Below are 23769 nucleotides of genomic sequence, written 5' to 3' on the forward strand. Positions count from 1 at the left end.
TAAAGGCAGCGATTTCAATATATCCGGCAAGTTTATTGATGTAATTAAAGATAGGTTTGATTTTATACGTTGCTGTTCATCTTGAATAAAACAAACTGTAAATATTCAACACACACATTCTGCTTGATCTCTTATTTATCATCTATACTTATTCTCTCCTCTGTACACATCAACATCTGGTTTTGTTTTGCTATCACATTGAATTGTTACATTTATAGTAGTAGTTGCTGCATGTTGCCTGCTTAAAATCTTTAAAACATGTTCTAAATTTCATCTGAAACATGTAGGTATACACGCCAATTAACAAGTGTATCCCATATCCTGTAGCTATAGCTTCTGATCCAAGAGTTTGCTCTGTTTGTTGGTTGGTTTAATGTTGCTTGTGTTATGTTGGTTGTGTTATGTTGGGTGTGTTATGTTGGGTGTGTTGTGTCCAAAGGGTCAAAAGGGTCCAAGGGATGTAGAAGCACACATTTCGTTTGTAAACTTTCGGTGAACTTGAAGTGAATCAACATTGTCGACATCGAAGCGCCTTTTCTGTTTTGTCGTTTTGTTTTTACAAAATTAAACTTAAAATTGCTTGCGCTTCTCGTAGCTACACATTAATTTAGTAGTTTTTGCTTAGTTCCTTGTTCTCTCTCTTGTTTTTACTCTCGCCAGTGTTCTTTTTGTTTGCTTTTTTGAGTTCACGAAATACGTAATGCATTTTTAAATATATAGAAATAATATTTGTATACATATAGGTATATATCTGCTCCATCTGTTCACGTATAGTAAAATATATGTATAATGTATATATATTGTATATATATAGATCTGTATGCACTATGCCTAACCACGCCTATCCACTTTTCGCTTAATCCTCGGTAGTAGTTTCTGTAGTAGTAGTAGTATTTGTATCCTGCAGCTCTTCGAGAGTTGGAATATCGTCTTGTAGTTTTAGCACTTGTAACCTTGGGTTATAGTGCCCGGCTAAATAATATGTATCATTGTTATCGTATATGGATTGATATTGCTTCGAATCGGCACCGAACTTCTCGAAGTAACTGCCAAACTGCAGCACCTCACACCGATGCGAAATGGTCTGCACATCGTTCTCATCCTCGTGCGGCGATTCAAAAAGAGCACCCTATTGAAAGTAAATAAGTTAAAAATCTTCATAACTTTGCGCTCCGTAGCAAATTCAATGTTATTGCTTACCGGAAATTTCAATTTTGGACAGCCGGTCGTCTCCTCCGGATGATAGAACCACGCCACACGCACCACCTTGTTGCCCGTGGTCGTTTCCCACATGGACTCAATGCGTCCGATATAGGGTCGATCTGGTCTGCCCGTCGATAGAAATACTGCACTGTCCCCGACCTGAAATGCAGCACCGAATAGGGAAAATCAAAATTAAATACGATAATTGCACTGAAATATGAGCATGTGCACACTTACCGTGATAGTCTCCTTTCCCCTTTTGATTGTTTTGTAAAATTGCTTTCTGGCGCGTCCCTTGACGCCCGCCTTGCGATAGGCGGTACCATACCAACCCCATAGCTGCCGTTCCGGCAGGAAGGCCGCAATCTTGCTGCTTCCCTTGGAGTTGTTATGCTCGACCAGATCGTCGCCCTTGGCCTGCGAGAGAAAATGGGATTATTTCAACCCTTTCATCAGGGGACGGACAACCCTTTAAGTTAACAGCTACTGCCATTGTATTCTAATCAAATAATTCGGATTGTGTAATACAAATATTATTTTTACCATTCCCAAAACTCAAATACTGAACAGGGAATCACCAAAAAAGGTTATTGCCAATTAGCATTTACTGATTACAAAGTCGGGTCTTTTGCTATCAGATTTTGTAAATATTTACGTTTCAATTTAAGTGAATAAAATTGGCATAAATGGTAAACAGAAAAGGGTTTCTCAAAAAGAAAAGGGGAAAAGTTATTGCTGGCGCTCACCTCATCGGATATCTCTGACATGAGATTGGATACGGACTCCTCCTCTTCCATCTCCAGCTGCTCTGTCTTCACTTTGACCTCCACCTTAACGCGGCTCGCTGTTGGCGCTGCTGCTGATGACATCTCTGTGGAAGGAGCCTCTGTCGCCTCCTGCCCAGCCGCAGAGTAGTCCTGTTGGACTACCTGTTGCTCCTGCTCTTCGCTGCCATTCTTGCGGTGATGCTTCTTGTGCTTCTTGCGTTTCTTGTGCTTATGGTGCTTACGAGCGGCGTCTTCGGCACTGACACCTTCGCCCGAGGCAGCGGCATCAGCTCCACCATTGATTGCCGTGGCCGGACTAATGCCATTTTGAGCTTTGGACATCTTCTTGAGGCTCTTCTTCAGGCGCTTCTTCTCACTGCGCTGCGTGAACAACTCCATAGTTGCCGCCAGCGATGTGGTGTTATCGCTACTCATCCCCAGGCTATGATGGCTGTGCGAATCCTCGCAGCCGGGCACGCTTAAGTGGTCCTGAGTGATTCCGCCAGGTCCACTTTCACCCCCGCGCAGAGCGCTTCGCTTCTGCTTGCCTACTGAGTAGAGGGGATTATCGTTGTACTCTGTTCCAATGGGTTAAATGGGATTGTCGGGCAGAAGGAACGAAAATAACAAAGTAGTAAATAAGGAGGCACGTACACAAGAAACTAATGTTTGGATAGAGGGTTGGGGAGTAAGCCTGTCGTGTCCACGGGCACAGATGGTGCCGGGCTTACTGCTTGACACCCACGAAAGTGCGAAGTTAACACACACCTGCTATGGGATAATCGCTGAGGAGCATACGGATGTTCTGCAAGCGGATCCTGCCGCTGTCGCCATCGTCGAACTCTACGCTGACGAAATCCGGCGCTGTTGTAGCCCCATTCGTAGCGCTGCTGGCAGCTCCATCGATGACTTGCTCGGAGTCGATGGCACGTCCAGGATAAAGGCATCGGTACTGCTGACTCCAGTAGGCGCACAGCCGCGTGCCTACTGGGACACTCTCCACGCTCTTCGGAGCTACCTCCAGGATCTTTAAAGATTATAATCATGAATATGCTTGTATCAGTTGCTTAAGAATCAAGTATTCACTCACCGTATCCTTGAGTATATCCTCGCGCGACATTACATGCGACTTGTTGCCACGCTCGCCGTCCAATGTGATGGAATACACATCTGGCGGACGCAGTGGCTTCATCACACCCGCATAGAAAAGACCACCCATGTCCGTGAGGACACGCGTCTCATCGCGATACAGGTGCTCGCTGGTCAGCTGAAGTTCGCGGTCAATGGCGCTAACCCGCCGCTTTGCCTCCGTGGCCGCTGTCTGCTCTCCAGCGGCGCCGACGGTGCTCGCCTTCATCTTTCGCTGCTTCCGCACAGCAGAAGCCACCTGCTTGGTGGACGGTGAGCCGGAGGTGGAAGTCGCAGAGGTAGTTGGTGCAATGGCAACGGCCGCGTCCAATGCGCTGGGTTCCAGGCGGACGAACGACGAGGTACTCGGTGAGCTGCTATTGGGCAAGGGACTGGGCTCCGGTTGGGATTGCTGTAGGGACGGCGGTGGGGGGAAGGAGTGCGTCTTGTCCGGGAATCGCAAAAAACTCGACGCCTGAAGGTTACTGCTCGAAAACTTTGGGAACTTGTAATCGCGCAGCGGGGATGAAGTTCTGAAAAATACAAATAGTATTAGGTTAAGGGTAACATGACTTTGGAGTAGACCACTTACCCCAGGACACTGGACAGCGTCATCTGTGGCTGTTGCAGAGCTGAAGGTGGCTGCACCGCCTGTTGCGATGCCTGCTGTTGTTGCAGTTGGAGCTGCTGCTTGGAACACTTCTTCTTCTTTTTGTGCTTGGAAATCTCATCCAGCTTCCGTTTCTTCTTGCGATACTGCCGCGTTATGTCCGCCAGTCGCATACGCATACTATTGTCCATGATGCTAAACACCTCCTGACCAAAGCGCTGCGCGTAACTGGGATCAAGGGCGTGGAGGGCACTGCGCAGCTCCGACTGCAGCTGATCGTCCTGCAGGTCCAGATCCTCCTCCGCTGGAGCGGAGAACTGCTGGCGGCTGCTGCTGTGGCGGCGCTTCTTCTTGCTTTTCTTACTGCAACGCGCCGACTTGCGGCTGTCGCTGCCTGAGGACTTGGAATGTTTGTGCTTTTTGCGCTTCACAGGAGTCAGTTCGGCAACGGCGCCAGCCGACGTGGATGGCAGCTCGATGCCCTGCATCGAGGGGAACCCGGGCGAGCTTAATGGCATCTGAAAGGAGGATGTTGAGGAGGGGAAGACGGAACCCTGCGATTGCCCAAAGGCATAACAGGACTTGGCCTCGAAAACGGGCGGCGTCGCAGCTGTCGTTCCCAGAGCCAGCGACGTGGGAGTGGGCGTTCGCGACGACGGCGTGGCAAACAGACTGCTGCCCTGCACCACCTCCTCCTGAATGCGTTGCTCAGCCAGTGCACACAGCAGCTTGAGACCTCCAAGTGGTTCGGGTGCTGAAGTGGGCTCCATTTCCAGCAAAGGCGGCGTAGGCAGCGTAGGCTCTGAGGGCATTATATTCACAGGCTGCGGCTGTGGCGGTGGCTGCTCTATGTGCTCCACCGGCTCTTGTTTTACTCGCACCAGTGGCTTGCTATTGGTGCTTATGTTCGAGAGCAGCTCCAAACCGGTCAGGTCCTCGGGCGCCGTTTGATCTGCCTGCGTGGCTTGCGACATCGTTTCTATGGGTTCCGGGGGAGTCTGCTCCGCCGACTCCTCCTGGCTGGCACTGGGTATGTCACTGGGTTCGGTCTGGGTATGGCACTCGGTCGGCTGGGTATGGCTGGCTTCACTGGGCTTCGTTAGTTCCAGCGGCTGGACAAGGGTCGGAGGCGGAAATGCTTCTGCAGCAGGATCCTGCGGCTTTGCTGAGCCCGGGAAGCTCTCGTCTTCACTGCAAACGGGCGTATCCGTCTGTATATTGACATCCTGCATTTGCGGCAAGAGCTGAGTCGATCCCGACACAGGAATCTCTGCCAGGCGAGGCGGTGTTTGCGGCGTCAACGGTGCATGCAGCTTGTAGTTCAGTGCCGCTTCATCACTGACCGCAGGCAGAGGCGTGGCAGCAGGCAGCTCTCCACCGTTGCCATGCATCGATAGGTTGAGCAATGCTGGCGTGGGCGTAGCCATGGCACCCGACTGGAAGAGATGGTGGGGCGTTGCATGGCCTAGGGAAGACGGCTCCATGGTGGCCGAGGTGGGCGGCGTGGGCAGACGCATCAGGTTCAACGCCTGCTCCTTATCCCGCGCCGCCTCGAGCGGCACAAGGGGCGGCAATGCCAGTGGCATCGGGTACTCCTCCTTCATACCTGTCGGCGGCGGCAAGGAGAGGAGTGACGGAATTCCAGGCTGACCAGTGGCCAGGCTGAGGAAACGGGAGCTACTCGCGCTGAGACTACTGCTGGAGCTTAAGCTGCTAGCCGCATTTCCGCTTTGCGTGACCCCCGAACCAGCGGCCAGGCTCAGATTAATGGTGGAATTGGTGGTTGTGGTGCTGGTCTGCTGATTGCTGTGCTGGCACATCGTCGAGCTGCCCGTCGCAGTGGCCGCAGCGGCCAGATACAGCTGCAGGGTGGACGCGTACGACGGCGTTGTGCTCAGCGCCTGGTGGCCGCCCATCGAGGGGAAGATGAAGTTGGGCAAACTGGACAAGTTGGGCGTCGGCTGCAGCGAAGCAGCTGCGGCGGCTGCAGCAGCGGAATGACCACCAGGAGCCGGAGCCTGTGGGATGTAGGCCGAAGGCCAGACGAAGGCCGCCGCAGCCGCTGCCTGCTGGAACGGATCTGTGGGCGTTAAGAGGGGAAAATTTGATATGCCTGCTGTGCATGGTCGTGGTAGCGATTCAGTTAGGTCGGAGTTTCAAGTTCGGGTGTTTTGGAGTTTGAAGTTTTGGAGTTTGGAGTTGTCGGGGGAGTGGCGGTGGGAGAGAAGCGCAGTTTAAAAGCATGAATTAGTTTTGTTTTGGCGAATCGAGTTTCGAAATCAAATTAACCGAGAACACCTAGGTAGGTAGGTGTCCCGGTGTGCTGGCATGCGGAGTGCGAATGGCGGAGATCGTCGCCGATCATCCCGGCTCACTTACCGAGCGCTGTTGGGCCGGCCGGCAGCAGCACCACCTGTCCGCGACTGGCCTCCCGCGAGTACTGCAGGCCCACCGTGGCGGGCGACATGGAAATCACTGATTCAATGGGTAATGCATCTACAAAACGCAACGGAAAAGAGAGAGAACCAAAATAGAGAGGTGGAGACAGAGTGTGACGGTGAGCACTGATTGTTCTTCTTGTTTTTCTTTTTCATTTCTGCCGGGGATCTACTTGTAGCATGCTCTGAACGTGGACAACTCACTTGGATACTGCCAGAAGGTGGAGGGTGCCCGGTTCACACCCGCTGCACTCAGAGCCAGTTCCTCGGCGGTGGCTGTGCCGGTGGTCATCAGGTCGCCGTTGCCCGTAAAGTACAAATTGCCGCAACTGGTGGCACCTGAAAGCGAAAAGCAAAAGGATTCGTTCAATTTTGGCGCTTTTTTCCCTTTACCATTGAATCCCAAATGGAATTCTGGGAAGAGATATGCCAACCTCTTCGCTTGGCGTTCGTTTGTTTAATAAAGTTTCGGGCCTGCCGTGTAACTTTAGTTGTAAGCGAAGATGTGTATGTATACGTGAAATATTGCAGTGTCCTTGAACTATGCATTTGGTGACCGCGTGCGCCCGAACCACCCAACCGCCCACCACCACGCCAACCAGGCAACTATCACACATCCCAATCGTTTCGAATAACCCACCCCCGCCGACACTGTGCCTGGATAATTTCTACAAAAATTCGATTAAAACGTACGTGATGCCCTGTAATTGGATTACATTATGGTTTCTGAATTGGGAAACCCACCACCGCCCTGGAATCGAAATGAATGACAAGTATTCGACAGTGTCCCATCTCCGCAAACGCAATTAGAGCTACATCTTTTGACAAGTGATTTGTTTCGGACCGAGAATCTACCCAGGCAAACGTTTATAAATAGCATGTGACTTGTGGCAAGGAAAGGAAAAAAATAATAACCAGCGGCACGTTAGGAAGACTCTGCCATATGGTCGTCTACCGAATCCAATTCGGCGTGTCATGTTGCTAGGTCCTGTGTCCTGGAGGATGATTCGCCCGGTTTGTTACCCAGTTCCCCTTTAGTTTCCCATCCCCGGAGATCCACTCATGCATTCGAGCATCCAGCTCAAGCATCCCTTATAGGTGATGCCTTACTTGTTCCTGGTTCCCCACACACACACACAGATTCCAGACTCCTTCTAGCAACAGCCACCGCCGCTACCTTGTCGAGAAGTCTGAAAGAACAACCCACCCGAGCACCATGGGTCCATGAGTAATCTGTCTTTGGATTCCCGCTCTGATGTTCCTCTGCCTGGCGCCCACGCAACTGGAACTTTGGCTTCAGCTCCACTGGAGCGTTCTAACTAAGCCGAAGCCCTCGATACTCTGCTCATTGCCGAACCATGAGTAATGCGCCTACTTTATAAGGGTTTTTTCGGCACTCGAAAGCACTAGAACCCGCTCAAATATGTATTTATTGAAGTCATCCTAAAAATCTAAAAGGAAAAAGTATTTGATGCATGAATATAAACACCCCCCATCGAGTAGAAGCTGTTTCGTCAAAGTTTCTTACTAAAAGAGAACTTCTGGGAAATACCCAGAATAGATATATAAAAACAAAATTTCCGAAACGCAATCAAGCTGTTTTAGCATTGGATTTTAATAGCAGCGTTGAACTTTTAGTTTAATGAATATGTAAAAATAAAAACCCCCGCAAAAAGCAGCTTGTTATTTCAATTTTATCAGCTGATAATAATAAGTGACTAAATAACAATTCCAGGTAAAAATGAAACTTTGTAAAGTCAAAGCAATACAACTTATATATTCAACATGGTTAAGTGCAATGTTTCAATTCCCTGCCATCATATCGCTCCAACCATTTATAGACGTTATCAATTTGAGTTCTTTAAAGGAATAACATGACATCACTACATCCATGTAGTGATTAAAACCAAGTACAAAGTTTCCTGTACTCTTGCATTTGATTAAGGCTATGGCCCATATGGTACTATTTTGTAAATAGATTGATATGAAACAGAAACCCTTCCATGATCGTAAAGTGTCCATGTCATGGTTGGCATGGTTGATTATTTCACCATTAGCAGGCTTTAAAAATAATCCGGAAAATGAAATTCGACTGGCTTCGGCGACAGAACACACCCCCAAAACGATATAAACATATCTAAAGAGCAATTTCAAGTCGACCAGAGCCAAGTCGACGCAAAGCCTCCCTTCTCAAATCGCAATGTGTTTCACTTTCGTTTCACTTCCGCTTTAGAAGTTCGTATGATTTACCACCGGGTTTCCTCCTGCCCGCAAGGGAGGATGGATATGGGGAAGAGCTGTTTTGAGTCGAATCCAGTCGATTCGGTGGCTGTCACAACAACGACAGCCGCACAACAGGCGGCCATCATATGATTCCTGCCCTCTAAACTCCAGCGGGTTGTTTACGGCGGAGACGACACCCTTGGCCATTGCTTACTGATGGAATTCCGCACAGCGCTGAACGTTTGTTGGCAATCTTATTAGTGGCATAATTGAACGACGTCCACGTCCTGGCATCATAAGCTTCATATAACGTTGTCCCTTGGGACGCGCCGTTCATTAGGGGCGCTCAAATCTGGTGACTCAATTGAATTAGATGCCCAGAAGGTACACGGATGGAAAAAATGTATTACCAAGACAGCGATTGCCTCAAATTTACATATCATTTTAAATAGAAAACAGCATCTAGAATAATCTAATGGTATCTTTAAGATACATCCCCTTTGAATATCACTGAGAACTTAATATTTCCTTGAGATGGTGCTACATTTCTCTCTGTGTAGCTTGGCACTCACCGAGGTCAGCGACGCGTATGCCGAAGCAGTTCAAGTCCTTGTTGAGTGGTGGCTGCAGCGGCAGAGTAGCGGGGGTGTTGATAGCCGGCACCAGAGCTTCCTGCGGGCGTTTCCTAGCCACGGCGATGCCAATGGGAACGGAGTTGCCTGATGGAATCGTAATTAACCGATGAGGAGTGCTCTTGACCAGTGGCTGGGTGTCACCTACCTGAGGACTTTTCCAATTCCGATACCTTTGGCGAGGGAGCCTCTATTTTGACGAGAGTGGTCAGTGTGGAGGAGGACATGGTCTTGGAGGAGGCGGTCATCGAGGCGGAGGACAGGCCCTGATGCTGCACCTGGTGGTGGTGTTGGTGATGTTGCTGCTGTTGCTGGTGGCAATTGTTCGAGCTAATCTCGGACACCTGGCAGGGTTCCCTCTTGATCTGCACAAAGGTGTATGACGAGTTGGTCTGCTGATGGTGATGGTGCTGCAGGGGAGTGGCCGTCGCCGCCGAGAAGCCTCCGAATTGGTCCAACTGCAGCTGGGCGGTATGGGCACCAGGATGCGATACTGCCGCAGTGGTGGGCACCAGAAAAGTAGCCGTTGCTGTGGTGGCGCTCAGAACGTCGGCGGCACTGCTGCTGGCGCCAGGATTAAACGTGGCCATCGGGTAGCGGTGGCTGTGCACATATATGTATGGCTACCGCTCCCTGGGATCTCTCGGCTATATCTATTTCACTATATATCTTGCGGATTCGACCAAAAACTAAACGTCCATTATCTGCACACACAAACACACGGGGACACACACTGCACACGGACACACACTAGCACTGGCCCACACACACACGCACACAGTCTACATTTTTACAGGTTTTCGCTGCCTCTTTCGGATGCAACATTGGCTACTGGGCCTGCGGCAATTCCCCGTAAACAAATGACATAATCCAAAGCGACGCGACGCCACTGGGCACTATCCACAGGTCGAGGGAACCAAAGCACCCACCAGTCCAACTGCGGTTGCCCAAAATAAAACCCTGTGCGATCCGAGATCTTTTCTTTTTTTTTGTGTTTTTTTTTTTTGGTGGGGAGGCGGAGGCGCGACTTTCCTGCTGCGTTGTTGCGTTTTTGCGCGGTTCTTCCAAGTAAATATCTAGCACTGGCTGCAGAGCTATTGGCCAACACACGATCTGTTGCTTATTTGTGTTTTTCTTTTGCGAATTGGAATCAAAATCCTCTGGAGAAAAGTCCACGGGACGGACAAAAAAAGAAGCAGCGAACTATGTTAGGTTAACAGAGACATAACAGCGACTATTCGATTTTATTGCTGCATTGTCGATGATTCACCAGCAGGCGTTAGGCAATTTTACCAGGACTGGTTTGGCCAACGGCATATCTGCTATCGATAAAACTCAGAGCGCGAAATTTAAAATATAAATTATTTAAAATATTTATTTTTTGTAATAATGATCATCTCGCAGATGAATGTCAAATTTTATTTCCCATCACATAATAACAATAAAAAGTCGCCTAGAAATGCATATGGAATATAAAAGTCAACGAACGCACTAACTAATCCAGCATTTTGCGTATCATATAGTTCAAAATGCCGCCGTTCTTGTAGTACGTTATGTCCACCTCGGTGTCGAAACGCAACGTGGTCTCAAAGACATTGCCATCGGCATCGACCTGAATCCTCTGGCCGGGCTTAAGTTCGCCCTCGGGCAGGACAATGTTGTACACCTCCCTGCCACTCAATTTCAGGGTCTCGGCGCTCTGGCCAGGCAGGAACTGCAGCGGAATGATGCCCATGCCCACCAGATTGGAGCGGTGAATGCGCTCGTACGATTCAGCAATCACCGCCTTGATGCCCAGCAGGAATGGCCCCTTGGCGGCCCAATCACGTGAGCTGCCACTGCCGTAGTCCTTGCCCACGACCAGAACCAAAGGTGTTCCTTCGCTCGCATACCGTTCCGCCGCATCGAAGATGTCCATCTCCTCGCCACTGGGCACGTGCAGGGTGCTGGGTCCCGTCTTGGTCGCCAGTTTGTTGACCAGACGGATGTTGGCAAAGGTTCCGCGTGCCATCACCGCATCATTGCCACGTCTAGATCCATACGAATTGAAGTCGCGCGGCGTTAGACCCCTTTCCGACAAATAGCGCGCTGCCGGTGACTTTCGTGCAATGGAGCCGGCTGGCGAGATGTGATCGGTGGTCACTGAATCACCGAGAAGCAGCAGACAGCGAGCCTTCTCGATACCTTTGAGTTTGGGCAGCGCACGAGTCATGCCCTCGAAGAATGGTGGCAGTTTGATGTATGTTGATATTCCACTCCATGGATACAACTTGCTATCAGACACCTCCAACGTTTGCCAGTCCCTGGATCCCAGTTGAATTTTGCCTGTGATAGCGGACAGTTAGCATAGAGCTCCGGAAAGTTAATGACCAGCTATACTCACTGTACACCTCCTGGAACATGGCGGGAATGACGTGCTTATGCTCTACCTCCTGAATCTCACTGCGCGTTGGCCAGATATCGCGCAGGAACACCTCCTTGCCGTTGGCATCCACGCCCAGCGGTTCGGTCTCGAAATCAATATCCACACGGCCGGCAATCGCGTAGGCGATCACCAGCAGCGGACTGGCCAGATAATTGGCCCTAGTATTGGGATGGATGCGACCCTCGAAGTTGCGGTTGCCCGACAGGACGCCACAGCAAACCAGTCCGTTCTTCTCGATGGTGTTCACCACGTTCTCATCGAGCGGGCCCGAGTTGCCAATGCAGGTCATGCAGCCATAGCCAACAATGTCGAAGCCCAGCTGCTCCAGATAGGGAATCACACCGGATTCCCTTAAATAGTAGGTAACCACGCCAGATCCCGGTGACAATGAGGTCTTGATATACGGCAGAATACTCAAGCCCTTCTGCACGGCATTCTTGGCCAGCAGACCTGCGCCCAACATCACCGAGGGATTCGAAGTGTTCGTGCACGAGGTGATGGCGGCGATCACAACAGATCCGTGACCTATCTTATAGCTCTTTCCATCGTCCCATTGGAATTCACCGCTGGCAGCCAGGGCACTCGGAGGTATTGCGAATCCCTTGAAACCAACAGGACTTATGAGGCACGACTTGAAGTCTTCGCACATGCTGGAAACTGAAACGCGATCGTGCGGTCGCTTGGGCCCCGAAACCGAGGTCACCACGGTGGATAAGTCCAGAGTTACAGACTGCAAGGCAAAAAAATGATTCGTTAGTATGTCTTTGCATTGGAAAAACAGAATCCCACTCACCTCCGTGTATTGGGGATCCTGATCCTCAAGAGAATAGTCACGAAGTTGTCGAGTGGCCTTCAAATACTTCCGGATAATATCGATTTTCTTCTCGGAACGATCTAACATATAAATCCATGGATATCACGTAATAAATTTAGATAATGTTTAGGATTGACTCACTGGTTTGGCGCATGTAGCTCAGGGTGTTTTCATCGATTGGGAAGTAACCCACAGTGGCTCCGTATTCCGGGCACATGTTGCTGATTGTGGCGCGATCCGCAATGCTAAGCTCTGCCACTCCTGGGCCGTAGAACTCCACGAACTTGCCGACGACACCTAGCTGACGCAAATGCTTGGTAATGGTCAGCACCAGATCGGTGGATGTGGCCAGCGGGCCCAGTTTGCCCTCCAGCCTATAGCCAATCACCTCTGGCAGCAGCATGGAAATGGACTGGCCCAACATCACGGCCTCCGCCTCGATGCCGCCGACACCCCAGCCGAGTACACCCAATCCATTGATCATTGTGGTGTGGGAGTCAGTGCCCACAACGCTATCCGGATAAAGGATCTTAGATCCGTCCGCTGAACTGTCGCTTTCGAAAACGACTCGGGCCAGGTACTCCAGGTTAACCTGGTGCACAATGCCAGAGCCGGGTGGCACAATTAGCATATTGTCAAAAGCGCGGGCTCCCCATTTGAGGAAGGTGAATCGCTCCTTGTTGCGCTGGAACTCCAGTGATTCGTTCTTGGTCAATGCGTCCGAGGAGCGAACGAAATCCACCTGGACGGAATGGTCGATGACCAGGTCGGCGGGACAGATGGGATTGATTTTCTCAGGATTGCCGCCCAGCTCGCGAACAGCATCCCGCATGGCAGCGAAATCCACGACGGCGGGAACACCAGTGAAGTCCTGAAAGCAGGGAATATCTTAAGAAATTACATAGAAACATCATCTACGAGTGGATCCTCACCTGCAATATAACACGAGCTGGCTTGAAGGAGACCTCCACATCGCTGGTTCCCTGCTTCAGCGATGGAGTCCATCCCAGGATGCTCTGCACATCCTTCTCCAGCACATGGAAGTTGTCGCAGTTGCGCACCGCTGATTCCAGCAGAACGCGAATGGAAAAAGGCAGTGAATCTGTGGGGGGTTAATAATATTCATAAAGATAACAACAATAATGATAACGAACAACAATAACGACTACTTACCATATTTGCTGTCGATGGAGGGCAGATCAAAATACTTGTAGACGTTGCCGTCCTGGGTGAATGACTCCTGGAACTGGACAAAGGGATTGGCGCCTGCAAGGAAGACAGGATTAGCTTACAAATCAAATACTCCTTTTCGCAATTAAATCCCACCGGAGCCGGACATTGTGGAAAAATTGAACAGAAGACCAAGCAATGTGATATAGAGATGGGCGCGTGAGGAACTGCTACGAGGGAAAAGGTGCTCATCACTAACGCAAACATTATATTATCGATAACTAAACATCAAAACAAACCGGTACACAGTAACAAATATTTTTGAATTACTTCATATAAAATATACTTATAAATTATAGCGATTAATCATTTTTTGATAATCCGAAAAATAAAATTTGAAATATTGGATGAATTGCTTTTTTATTTTAGTTCAAAATAAGGAATGTAAAATAACTCGTTTGCATGTCTTTAAACGCTTTTCCTTTCCTACATGCTAATTTCATTAAATATCCTTAAATATTAATTATGTTTTCTGCGGTTTATTGCAATAGTTACATGGTAGGCTTATTGTAATGTCACGTATTATATTCGGTACTTGTAATCTATATAAATAATATGTATAGGGGATTATCATCTACAGCTGCGTTTGTATGCAAAGCCTGTTTTATGGCGCAAGCAATTTGGCAGCGGGGATAACAAGTCTGTGATGGACGTCTACAGGTAGATTCGTCGCAGGTCCTTCGGCGTGGTGATCGAATTGCACTGCGGGCACAGCTTTCGCGCGCCGAGCGTCTGCAGCCAGCACTGCTCGCAGTGGACGTGCCAGCAGGACACGGAGATGGCGGGATTCTTGTAGTCGTCGATGCAGATCAGGCACTTGTACTTGCCCTGCGCCTGCTTCTCGTAGAGCCGCAGCTTGGCCTTCAGCGATTCGATGATCTGCTGCTGGTTTTGGGAGGTGGATCGCGTGGACCGCGACGTGGATGGCTCCTCGCTGGCTGGTGGAGCCTCCACGTTACTGGTGCTGGCAGTCTCTTGCTCGGTGGCTTCGCTGGAATGGTTGGGCTTGGGCCCATCGCTGGAGGAGATAAGTCGGCGCACGTAGCTGGTAACATCAGCCTCGGAAACATTTCCTGTGTCCTCGTTGACCAGTGGGATCACATCGCCCTCGCCATACTGCGTAGGACCATAGATGTGAGTGTCATCCTCGTCCACGTTGAGATCCTCGTCCTCGTCGTCCTGCGCCTGCTGACTGCCGTTGTACTTGATCGTCTGGCCTAGGCCCAGGGCGGAATAGCCTCCCTGCACAAGAGTGGACACGCGAATGCGCTTTTGTCCCGCCCACTCGTACTCTTCGTACTCCTCGCTGTCCTCCGAGTCCTCACTTGAATGCCGCTCCCCATTGGCCTGACCATTGCGGCGGCTCTGGCGCAGGCACTGATTTACATGCTCTTGGATGTTGGACTGCGGAAAGTTGTGGTTGCACACGGGACAGGTGGGTTGGCTCGATTCGGCAGCAGCTACAGACGGAGTTGCCGCTGGAGGCGGAGCAGCTGCTGTCGTAGGATTTGCAGTTGCTGGTGGGGCAGGAGAAGCCGGACGCTTCCTGGTGCGTTGGCGCTGACGGGCCTGCCGATTGCGCTGCACCCGCTGGAACACGCTCCACGGTTGTCTGCCCCCCGATCCCGAACCGGATTCCTCGGACGCGGTTGCTCCGCTAGCTGGGTTCGTTGGAGTGACAGCGCTAACAGGATTGTGCAATCGCTCCATCTCCACTTGGCAGTGATCGGCCACCTGACTGCGCTTGATCTTCACGTCGCATGTGGGACAGATCACGTCGTCGTCGCTGTTGCTGCTCAAGTGCTGAGCGAAGTTCTCGCCGTTGGACACCGTGTCCGTGGCCATCGATTTGTCGGGTCCACCGCGGACTCTTAAGGGTAAACGAAGTTAAAAGATTCTATAGTCGGATTTTGTTTTGTTCGATAATCTGTCCAAGCCACGCGACGCCGATTTCTTGCGTTCTCGTACGGTGGAAAACGGTCACACTGATTTCGGCATTTTTTCGTGTCGGTGCAAGTGGTCATTGCGATATACATCGTAAAATGGTTACAAAAGCGCCAACTACAGTGATTATTAAATGTAATAAATAAAAATAGTAAAATAATAATGTCCCACATGCGATGTTTATTTAAATAAATAAAATTTTTTCACTTAAAAAGATCTTTATAATAATTGATTATTATTTGTTTGAATTCCGTGTTGATCAAGTTTAACAGTAGGAAAACTTCGGGGTTTGCATTTGACATTTCAACGACTCTTTTGACCTTAATAAAATAACATTTTTTACAATAAAATAATTATAATAAAAACGTACTGATTTCCTAATATTTACTTTACTCTGATTGGTCTTTCTTAAAACATCAAGATATAAATATTATCAGATAGCGTTGTTTACATGCCCAATAAAACATTTGACAGATAGTGTAGCTCTCGCTGTTAGGAAATTTTTATAAGTCACAGTCCCCGCTTTGATAAAAGTATAAACGTCGGAAATGTAAGTTTTTTTTTAATTTACTTACTTCGTTGAATTAAATAATTTGTCGGCAAATGTAAGTTAACTGATAGTTGCATGGCACTTATCGCTATCGAGAAATGCTTAGTCAAAACGATAGTATCGAGACAACATCGATTTAAGTTCCAGCTCTATGAGGGAAGCAAAACATTATTATTTTCGTCGTTTTTATTTTTTGATTATATAGAAAAGTCAGTGGTCGAGGAACATGTGAAAGTGGAAAAGCGACAGAGCTTTTCAAGCAGAGTGTAAGTGCACACAGGTTGAACCCAAAAGCGACGCATATTTTTGCGAAAGTGCAAAGCAGACGGCGAGAGTGTGAAAAGGCAGCGAAAAGAGAATAGAGAAAAAATATAGCAGCCAGTTTCTCGTGGGCGTGAGTGTGTGTGCGTGTGCCATATTGTTAAATAAGGCAAATATAGTAAAACAAACGTAGAAAGAACAGCAACAACAATGCATCAGCAGTACCAACAGCAGCAGCAGCAGCAACAACAACAGCAGGGTAACCTTGTTGGCTACAACAACAAAATGAACGTCTTGCCCAATTACACGCTCAGCGGAATGAGCTCCTTTGATGCCGAATCGCTGCCAGATTATTCAGAATTTGATTCCGAATCGGTAACCCTGGACTATTACAAGGAAAGGTATATTCCTGAACTCAAACAGATCGCATTTTGTTTTGCTTCCGTTCTTTCGCATAGCACACAACACACACACACATAGAAACATACGTGTATAGAAATTCCCTCGCCCTTGCCATTGTTGTTGTTTTGCATTTGGCCGTTTGCCCCAATTTTGCCTGCCGTTACCGTTACGTTCTATATAGCAATTAACCGTTATGATCCTGTTGCCATGCCACTCACCCGCACACACACACACACACACAAAGTCGGTACTCGTTCATCTGCGAAATCTGTTTTTGTTTTTATTCCACATTTCTAGCCGCTATATGTAAAACTATATTTATCTCCGTCTGGCCCGTCGAGATTCGTTAGACGAAACATCTACTTACACAAACATATGCATCTTTGTTTGCGTATCTGTATCTTGAAAATATTAAAATTGGCAGGGAATCGTGCGAATTAGGCATAATATGCTGTTTTAACCAAGTTTTGATACACTTCCTCTTTGTAGACAACTAGTATGCAAGACCGATATAAGATATTTTATATATGTAAATATATTGTTCAAGATGCTGATCTGTTTTTTTAAAAATGTACATCATATGTCAAAAGTCTGACAAACTCTATTGTACCGACAGTTAGGGTATAACAATGGAATGCGAGTGGATAATTAGCATGTCCAAACAAAAAAAATGTAAATAAAAACATGTCTAATAGAGTTCGAAAAAAAAGAAAAAAAACATAAGATAAACAATGTACACACTATGTATTAAATGACAAATATGTCACAGAAGTTCGTGACTTTAAATCTATATTATATTGCACATGCGAAACTTGTTTTGCATTGCCTCAACGTTATTATTATTTAAATAAAGCTTAGAAATAGTAATAGACGAATCTATGTACATCACAAAATAAATTTTTAAAATGACTTTATATTAGAATACTTGTCATTAGGGTATTCAGCTTGCGGCGTGAGAAAAATTAATAAGACAATGATTGTTGAGTGCTTGTGTCCGCACTTCGTGCCTGACGATATGACTTTTGCAACGAACTGTTTTCATATTTTTATTTATTTTTTTAATTTTTATTTTCTACTACGTATTATTATTTTTTATGAAATATTATTATTTTTATTATTTATTAATAAAATTATTATTTTTATTATTTATTAATAAAATTATTATTTTTTTATGAAATTAAAAAATAATTATTATTTTTATGAAATATTTATTTCTCAATGTTATGTCTTCTTTTTCGAAAATTTATGTTTCAAATTACAGTAGTTATAATAATTTCCTTTGTATTTGCTTTAATTATTATTATAATAATTATTATAATAGTCAGGGAATTTTTATTTTATTTCATCATATTGCTACGAAATTGCCAATCAAATATGTTCCGATCAGAATTGATGGTCGAAAATGTCTTCTAGCCACACGCACATATACGCGTTTCTTTTTTTTTATCACAGCATTTATTTTTATTTCTTACTTCACGTAGCGAGGAAAGAAAATGGCTTAGTTGCAGTCCGCCTTGCAGCATAATTTATGTGGGGACTGCACCTCATCACCCCAGCTTCCGTCTTTTGTCATTGAGCCCCAATACGTCCCCCAATGAAGACTGAAATATTCCGTCGCGTTTTTGTCTGGCACAATAGAGCGATTTCAATTTAAACAATCCCAAACTCATTCAACTGTAGCAACGCATTGTTCTGTAAATTGCGTCAGTTAATCCCTGGCATACATACTACATTGATGTCTACAATTGTGGTCAAAATAGTATAGCTTAATGTTTATTCTACTCTCAAACAAATCCTGATTGTATTTTTGTCGCATATCAATGTTATTAATGTGTAATTAAATCTAAAGTTCAATAGTTGTTGTTCATTACACATGATAATAGAATAATAGTAGTTAAATACCTAGAAATTTGAGCACTTCTGTAGGTTTAATTGTCGCGTTGATGCAGTTCGATTGGAATAAACCCCATAATAGTTAGCCCATTGTCTTTGTCGATGTTGTTGCTCGAGTTGTTTTTGCATGTTGCTGCTGCTTACTTAACTGCCTTGATGTAAACAAACATGTTGTACGAACCATGTGCGCCAGTCGCTCTAATCGAATGTTACCAATTTCTCTATTTCCCATCCCGCTAACAAACAAATCCCCCCCTTTTGGCAATACAGATGTTGAACGGGCTGCTTCCGCCAGCAAATTGAAATTGAAAACGCATTGGATAAACCTCAGCGCGCAAACCAAAAGCAATAAAACGCCAATTGAAGCATTTATATTAGATTGTTAAAGCCAACCGGCGTAGCATTTACTTGCCTGCCCCAAAAAAGTAAAAAAAAAAAAAAGAGAAAAGAATCCCTTCCAACATCCCACTAAGCAAAACTAACCAAGAAACGCATTGAAACGCATTCCAATTAGTAGCTGCGGGCAGCACATTGCCTGCATATACATAGTCGATAAGGTGAGTTTGGCTGGCCTGATAAGCCGGTAAAAATGCTCCTTCCCCCGCAATTAATCACAATTATCATGCACGCAGTGTTCTACGTCCACCAGCGGAGAAAATGGCGCCGACCACGACGATTGAGACCATCACAATCACGAGGCCGCTGAAGGTATGCATTTGGCCTAAAGTTTCGGAAACGCTAACAGATTGCACCGACTGATTTCTCTGCCCTCACAGGTGATTGCATTTATCTGCGGCGTCATCGTGGTGGCCCTCATGATTATGGCCCTGGCGTCCACAGATTGGTTAATGGCCTCGGACTGGCGGCAAGGTCTCTTTGTGCACTGCATCGAGGATGATTCGGTGCCGCCGCTGCCATTCAATATCCAGGATCCGCCAGGATGCTACTGGACCCGCGATGTCGGTATGTATTGCATGAAGAAACAGCAATCTTAAGCTCGAATTTAACATACAATTCGTATAATGTCCCTCAGGTTACATCAAGGCCACAGCCGCTCTCTGCATCATCACGCTGATAACGGACGTCATTGCCACAGTACTGACAGGTCTGGGCCTCCGGACGCAGAACCATAATCTAAAGTATAAGTTCTACCGTATAGCAGTATTGGTGATGCTTGTATCCTGTGAGTAACTAGCTGAACTTATCTTAGAATCACATGTTGAATATTACTTTTTCGCAGTGCTGGCCGTATTGTCCGCCTTGATCGTATATCCAGTATGCTTTGCCGGCGAACTAACCATGGGTATGATAGCCTGAAATCTTGATTATGAACTTTCCACTTACTTTTATATCCATTTAATGTTATAGCCAATCGGCGAGTCTGGGAATTTGGCTGGGCCTATGGCGTCGGCTGGGGTGCGGCCATCTTCCTGTTTGGGGCCGTTGTTCTGCTGCTCTGCGACAAGGAGTCGGAGGAGATCTACTATAAGGAAAGGAAAATCGTACATGAAAACCAAATGCGCGCCTAGGCAAGGCCGCACGACCTGCCTGACGTCGTTCTGTAGAATAAGTATATAGCAACCAACCGACAACACACACAGACACATAGATTTCGATTTAAATCAGACTCAAGAACAGAAGCAATTTGCAGCTAAGCGAATGTGTTACAATTATGATTGTGTATATCATGACCATTTCAAACCAAAAATCCGTAGCCATCTTACACCCCACCCAACATCTTATAGTACTCGGCATTTGTTTAGATGACGTTTCCCCAATGAGTTTATTTTGCGTTCGTTCGTTTCGAAAGGTAATCGTAGACAAGCCACAAACACACGACCCACATCTATCATGTAGTCAGTCAGTCAGTCACATGTATGTACGTCTAGGAATTCTGAAAGTTAATCGCATTAACCAAAAACCCTTACATATATACAATTGCATGCCACATGAGTTCCGCAGCATTGTAGGCAACTTTTAGAGCTTGCTTTTCCGTAGAAAACTGAGAGCAGGTGCCAGTTGAAATTAGACCTCTTACAATATTGTACTCATACTCGTACACAGCTACATATACATAGCAATGTGTACTCCCCATGTATCTCAATCCTAATCGTGAGCAGAATCCAAATTAGAATTTGTATATGAACGTAATCGAGAGACTAGATGTAACCACGACATATAAAGCCACAATGTCAGCCACATCGTCATTGTCAACGTTTCATGCCGATTACGCTTTCAAAACATTTGTATCGAATATTATGAATTATGTGTTTGTCCCAGTGTATTGTGCGGCACACAACACCAATTGTACTCGAATATATGTGTTGCTCTTTTACCTTTTGTAAAATAGTTTTACCAAACAGTCCAGTACTCAGCTTGTACTTGTACTAATGTCCCCGAGCCGTTCAGTTATTGTTTAAGCCGACTTTTAAGTGTAATCATTCGTTTGTAAACTCCTATTTTGTAATAATTTATTGACACCTCTGTTCTTACCACAACCGAAAACATATCACACGCAACTGACAGCAATAAAACGTTTTTGACACCTTTTGTTAACACTTTAAGACCAAATATATTTTTCTTTTTTTTTTTTGCATTTTTTGCATACACGATAAGTTTGTTTAAGTTGTAAGCCAGCATAAGGTATGAGTATTGGCGATATCGCAACAACTATAACTAAGCCATCCTTTTTCATAATTCAACGTTATCTCTGGATTTGTTAGTTTATCAGCAAATCATTCGAATTCGTCCATCACATCTCGCAATCAGAACATCTTTATGTTTCCTTCGTTTTCGTTTTTAATGAGTAGATTTTGATTCAACGCCGAAATGAAGCGAAGCAAATGCAACCAAAATTAAATGCGACCTAAATTACAACAATACAAAGGGAATATATATGCTTGAACATCCATATATCCATATATATATGAAGACATTGAACAAATCGTAGGCAGGAACGTGCGGTGAAAAAAAGACGAAACGAAAACAATTATAGCGAGTATAAAGACGACAATTATACCAAAACCAATTGAATTAATTAAACTATGCTTACATACACGCATGTTTATATATATATATATAGTTATATATATAAGTTTAACGTATGTAACAATTAATGCAATTAAAAAAACCAAACGGAATAAGTAAGAAAGCAACCTATAACTAACGAAACAATTATACTCCAAAAACGAAACTCTACGAAACGTTACAGTTTTCCATTGTGTAACTAACCAACACATGAGCGAGGATCATTTTGTTTTAACAAGCAAGCAAAATATATATACAAACACATATGAATATATTTATTAAAAGCGTTTTAAAATTTAATTTTTTAAATTTACATTCGATAGAAGAAAAACGAGAAAAACCAAACATCAGCAGATTAAGTAACATTATCAGTAACAAACGTATTGCTAGTGATCCATATACTGTAAAACATATGCCTAGATCATATTTTATAAATTCCCTATATGCATACCTAATACCTAATACCTATACCCGCATCTAACGAAAATAACGAACTACTATGTACTTCCGCAAATTATTCTGCAGTTCACTGGATATAGCCTTGAATTGAATATTTGGCGCTCCACAACCCAAAAAGCATCTAACCCACCCACCCAACCTATCCGCATAATCCGTACAGCATCCCGTACAATGTAAATACTTCAGGAGAGTTTTCAAGAAAATAAAATAGTGTTTAACGTTCACAACGATATCTGTTTTTAATAGCGAACATAAAAAGGTGGAATTAGTTCTATGCGTAAAAATCCAGCGCTGGAATGTGTCCCGCCTGACTTAGGATTCTTCCTGTGCTTTGGGAAATCAGTTCCATGGAAAATCTTTTGCTGATATCCGGGTCCCAACAAGCACTCAGAAGAGCGACTATATCCGCGGGGCAGCCAGCCATAATGTAACTTAAATCCGGTCTTTCGCCTGAAATCATTAGATCATTACATAATAATAATAATAATAATATCGAGCAATAATGTCTCGCCTTCATTTATAGCCATGTACAGTTCAAAAAGGGTATTATATTGCTCAAATGGCTCCTTGCGCGACAATATTTCCCAAAAGGTAATTGCCCAACTGTACACATCGCACTTTTCATCGGGTTTGTTGCCTTGTAGAACCTTTTGAAAGCCGGTTGGTTATTGTTCGATTGGATTCGAAATCAAACTACAACTACTCCTTACCTCTGGCGCTTTGTATCTGCAGGTGCCCGCATTGCAAGATATCGATTGCGATAGATCCACAACAGTTCCAAAGTCGCAGATCTTCAGCTTGAGTCCCTTCTCGCAGAGCAGTGTATTGAGTGGTTTTATATCGCGATGAATGACTGCTTTCGGCTGCATGCCATGCAGATAAGCTATGCCCTATGAAACCGTTGTATTAATGGGCACAAAAGCTAAACGCTTCTTTCTACCAAAGACACTAGAATAACAGGACACGATTTTTTTGCAAAGAGAGCTCCAGGCTCTCTTGAATTTGTGTTCAAGAGCGAGAGAGCGGAGAGCTCTGCAGCTCTACGCATACAGTGACAGCCGACAACTGTATGTGTGCACACACGTATGCTCATGCATTGTAAATTTGATGTTATTTTTGATCAATTGGCAGCATTGCATTGTTCTAGTGTCTTTGCTTCTAGTATCATCATCACCATACCATACCTGAGCGATCTGATGTGCCCAGTTGAAGGCGTGGGCATGCGAGTAACTTGGCTTGCTTTCCGCATGCAGAAAACTGGACAGAGATCCACCGTCTACGAGCTCCATCAGCAGCAGGGCGCATCCCTCGTGCCTTGATGTGCCGTAGAGCTGAACAATGTTGACATGGCTGGCCTTGGTCAGCTGGTAGATCTCCCTTTCAATCTTTTTGTCCTCACATCCCTCGCGAATTCTCTTCAGCGCGATCTCTCGATTTCTCCAGATCGCCTTATACACGCTGCCATAGAATCCGGTGCCTATAAGCTGCAATGCAATTGCACTTTGTAATTATAATGCCATCCCATCCAGATGGCCGTGGATAAATCATCACCTCTTTTGTCTGGATCTCCTCATAGGGAACACCCTCTACTGTAGCGGCCATAGCTTATCAAATGGCGAATTCTCACTAAGTTTAATTCGCAAAAAGTTAGGCATGTTAGGCATTAGCTTATCTTCGACTTTCGTTTGATGACGATTTCTTATCTTATCAACATCGATTTCCTCTGAGATAATGCCTCATAATGCAAGGTATAAAATAAGATA

The 23769-nt window shown here is 45.9% G+C and overlaps 5 protein-coding genes across 12 annotated transcripts; 1 reads left to right on the forward strand and 4 right to left on the reverse strand.

The window, feature by feature from the left end:
* Positions 1-6: 6 nt before the first annotated feature.
* On the reverse strand, positions 7-10224 carry LOC117142788 (protein winged eye). 6 transcript variants are annotated; one of them, XM_033306983.1, is made up of 11 exons: positions 9150-10224; positions 8942-9088; positions 6351-6485; positions 6088-6204; positions 3691-5788; positions 3061-3631; positions 2739-2997; positions 1950-2548; positions 1441-1620; positions 1201-1362; positions 7-1129 (listed from the first exon to the last, which is right to left on the reverse strand). In XM_033306983.1, exons 1-11 carry the CDS (start codon positions 9589-9591, stop codon positions 857-859), a joined length of 4983 nt encoding a protein of 1660 aa, XP_033162874.1. In that variant the 5' UTR covers positions 9592-10224; the 3' UTR covers positions 7-856. The 6 variants fall into 6 exon arrangements, with proteins under 6 accessions (XP_033162874.1, XP_033162872.1, XP_033162873.1 ...); XM_033306981.1 differs by having other exon boundaries at positions 3691-5821; XM_033306982.1 differs by having other exon boundaries at positions 1950-2521; positions 3691-5824.
* Positions 10225-10399: 175 nt separating this feature from the next.
* On the reverse strand, positions 10400-13666 carry LOC117144180 (cytoplasmic aconitate hydratase). The gene is made up of 7 exons (XM_033309225.1): positions 13567-13666; positions 13414-13506; positions 13173-13342; positions 12382-13111; positions 12220-12320; positions 11385-12156; positions 10400-11326 (listed from the first exon to the last, which is right to left on the reverse strand). Exons 1-7 carry the CDS (start codon positions 13577-13579, stop codon positions 10497-10499), a joined length of 2709 nt encoding a protein of 902 aa, XP_033165116.1. The 5' UTR covers positions 13580-13666; the 3' UTR covers positions 10400-10496.
* Positions 13667-13833: 167 nt separating this feature from the next.
* LOC117144946 (E3 ubiquitin-protein ligase RNF220) lies at positions 13834-15448 on the reverse strand. The gene has a single exon (XM_033310400.1). It carries the CDS (start codon positions 15313-15315, stop codon positions 14125-14127), a length of 1191 nt encoding a protein of 396 aa, XP_033166291.1. The 5' UTR covers positions 15316-15448; the 3' UTR covers positions 13834-14124.
* Positions 15449-16090: 642 nt separating this feature from the next.
* On the forward strand, positions 16091-21825 carry LOC117143609 (transmembrane protein 47). 2 transcript variants are annotated; one of them, XM_033308363.1, is made up of 7 exons: positions 16094-16230; positions 18791-19077; positions 19153-19228; positions 19297-19483; positions 19554-19703; positions 19761-19823; positions 19889-21825. In XM_033308363.1, the coding sequence occupies exons 3-7, from the start codon at positions 19178-19180 to the stop codon at positions 20047-20049; spliced, it is 612 nt and encodes a 203-aa protein (XP_033164254.1). In that variant the 5' UTR covers positions 16094-16230; positions 18791-19077; positions 19153-19177; the 3' UTR covers positions 20050-21825. The 2 variants fall into 2 exon arrangements, with proteins under 2 accessions (XP_033164253.1, XP_033164254.1); XM_033308362.1 differs by lacking the exon at positions 18791-19077 and having other exon boundaries at positions 16091-16626.
* Positions 21826-22219: 394 nt separating this feature from the next.
* On the reverse strand, positions 22220-23702 carry LOC117143608 (mitogen-activated protein kinase kinase kinase 7). Of its 2 annotated transcripts, XM_033308360.1 has the most exons (5): positions 23558-23669; positions 23191-23490; positions 22717-22896; positions 22518-22653; positions 22220-22456 (listed from the first exon to the last, which is right to left on the reverse strand). In XM_033308360.1, exons 1-5 carry the CDS (start codon positions 23606-23608, stop codon positions 22278-22280), a joined length of 846 nt encoding a protein of 281 aa, XP_033164251.1. In that variant the 5' UTR covers positions 23609-23669; the 3' UTR covers positions 22220-22277. The 2 variants fall into 2 exon arrangements, with proteins under 2 accessions (XP_033164251.1, XP_033164252.1); XM_033308361.1 differs by lacking the exon at positions 22518-22653 and having other exon boundaries at positions 22339-22456; positions 23558-23702.
* Positions 23703-23769: the final 67 nt, after the last annotated feature.

The sequence above is a fragment of the Drosophila mauritiana genome, chromosome 3R (assembly GCF_004382145.1).
Source record: "Drosophila mauritiana strain mau12 chromosome 3R, ASM438214v1, whole genome shotgun sequence".
Classification (NCBI taxonomy): Eukaryota; Metazoa; Arthropoda; class Insecta; order Diptera; family Drosophilidae; genus Drosophila; species Drosophila mauritiana.

Bases quoted from the DNA above. Each gene is read 5' to 3' on its own strand.
- LOC117142788 (XM_033306980.1), bottom strand. From the start codon at position 9,591: ATGGCCACGTTTAATCCTGGCGCCAGCAGCAGTGCCGCCGACGTTCTG. The intron at 3,632-3,690 runs GTAAGTGGTCTA...TGTATTTTTCAG, and splicing joins ACGCTGTCCAGTGTCCTGGG to AACTTCATCCCCGCTGCGCG. The intron at 1,621-1,949 runs GTGAGCGCCAGC...TTTCTCTCGCAG, and splicing joins TGTCAGAGATATCCGATGAG to GCCAAGGGCGACGATCTGGT.
- LOC117144180 (XM_033309225.1), bottom strand. The intron at 13,343-13,413 runs GTAAGTAGTCGT...AACCCCCCACAG, and splicing joins CTCCATCGACAGCAAATATG to ATTCACTGCCTTTTTCCATT. The intron at 12,157-12,219 runs GTGAGTGGGATT...TTTGCCTTGCAG, and splicing joins AGGATCCCCAATACACGGAG to TCTGTAACTCTGGACTTATC.
- LOC117144946 (XM_033310400.1), bottom strand. From the start codon at position 15,315: ATGGCCACGGACACGGTGTCCAACGGCGAGAACTTCGCTCAGCACTTG.
- LOC117143609 (XM_033308362.1), top strand. From the start codon at position 16,436: ATGCATCAGCAGTACCAACAGCAGCAGCAGCAGCAACAACAACAGCAG. The intron at 16,627-19,152 runs GTATATTCCTGA...TCATGCACGCAG, and splicing joins CTGGACTATTACAAGGAAAG to TGTTCTACGTCCACCAGCGG. The intron at 19,484-19,553 runs GTATGTATTGCA...AATGTCCCTCAG, and splicing joins CTACTGGACCCGCGATGTCG to GTTACATCAAGGCCACAGCC.
- LOC117143608 (XM_033308360.1), bottom strand. From the start codon at position 23,608: ATGGCCGCTACAGTAGAGGGTGTTCCCTATGAGGAGATCCAGACAAAA. The intron at 23,491-23,557 runs GTGATGATTTAT...ATTGCATTGCAG, and splicing joins AGGAGATCCAGACAAAAGAG to CTTATAGGCACCGGATTCTA. The intron at 22,897-23,190 runs GTATGGTATGGT...ACGGTTTCATAG, and splicing joins GGGCACATCAGATCGCTCAG to GGCATAGCTTATCTGCATGG.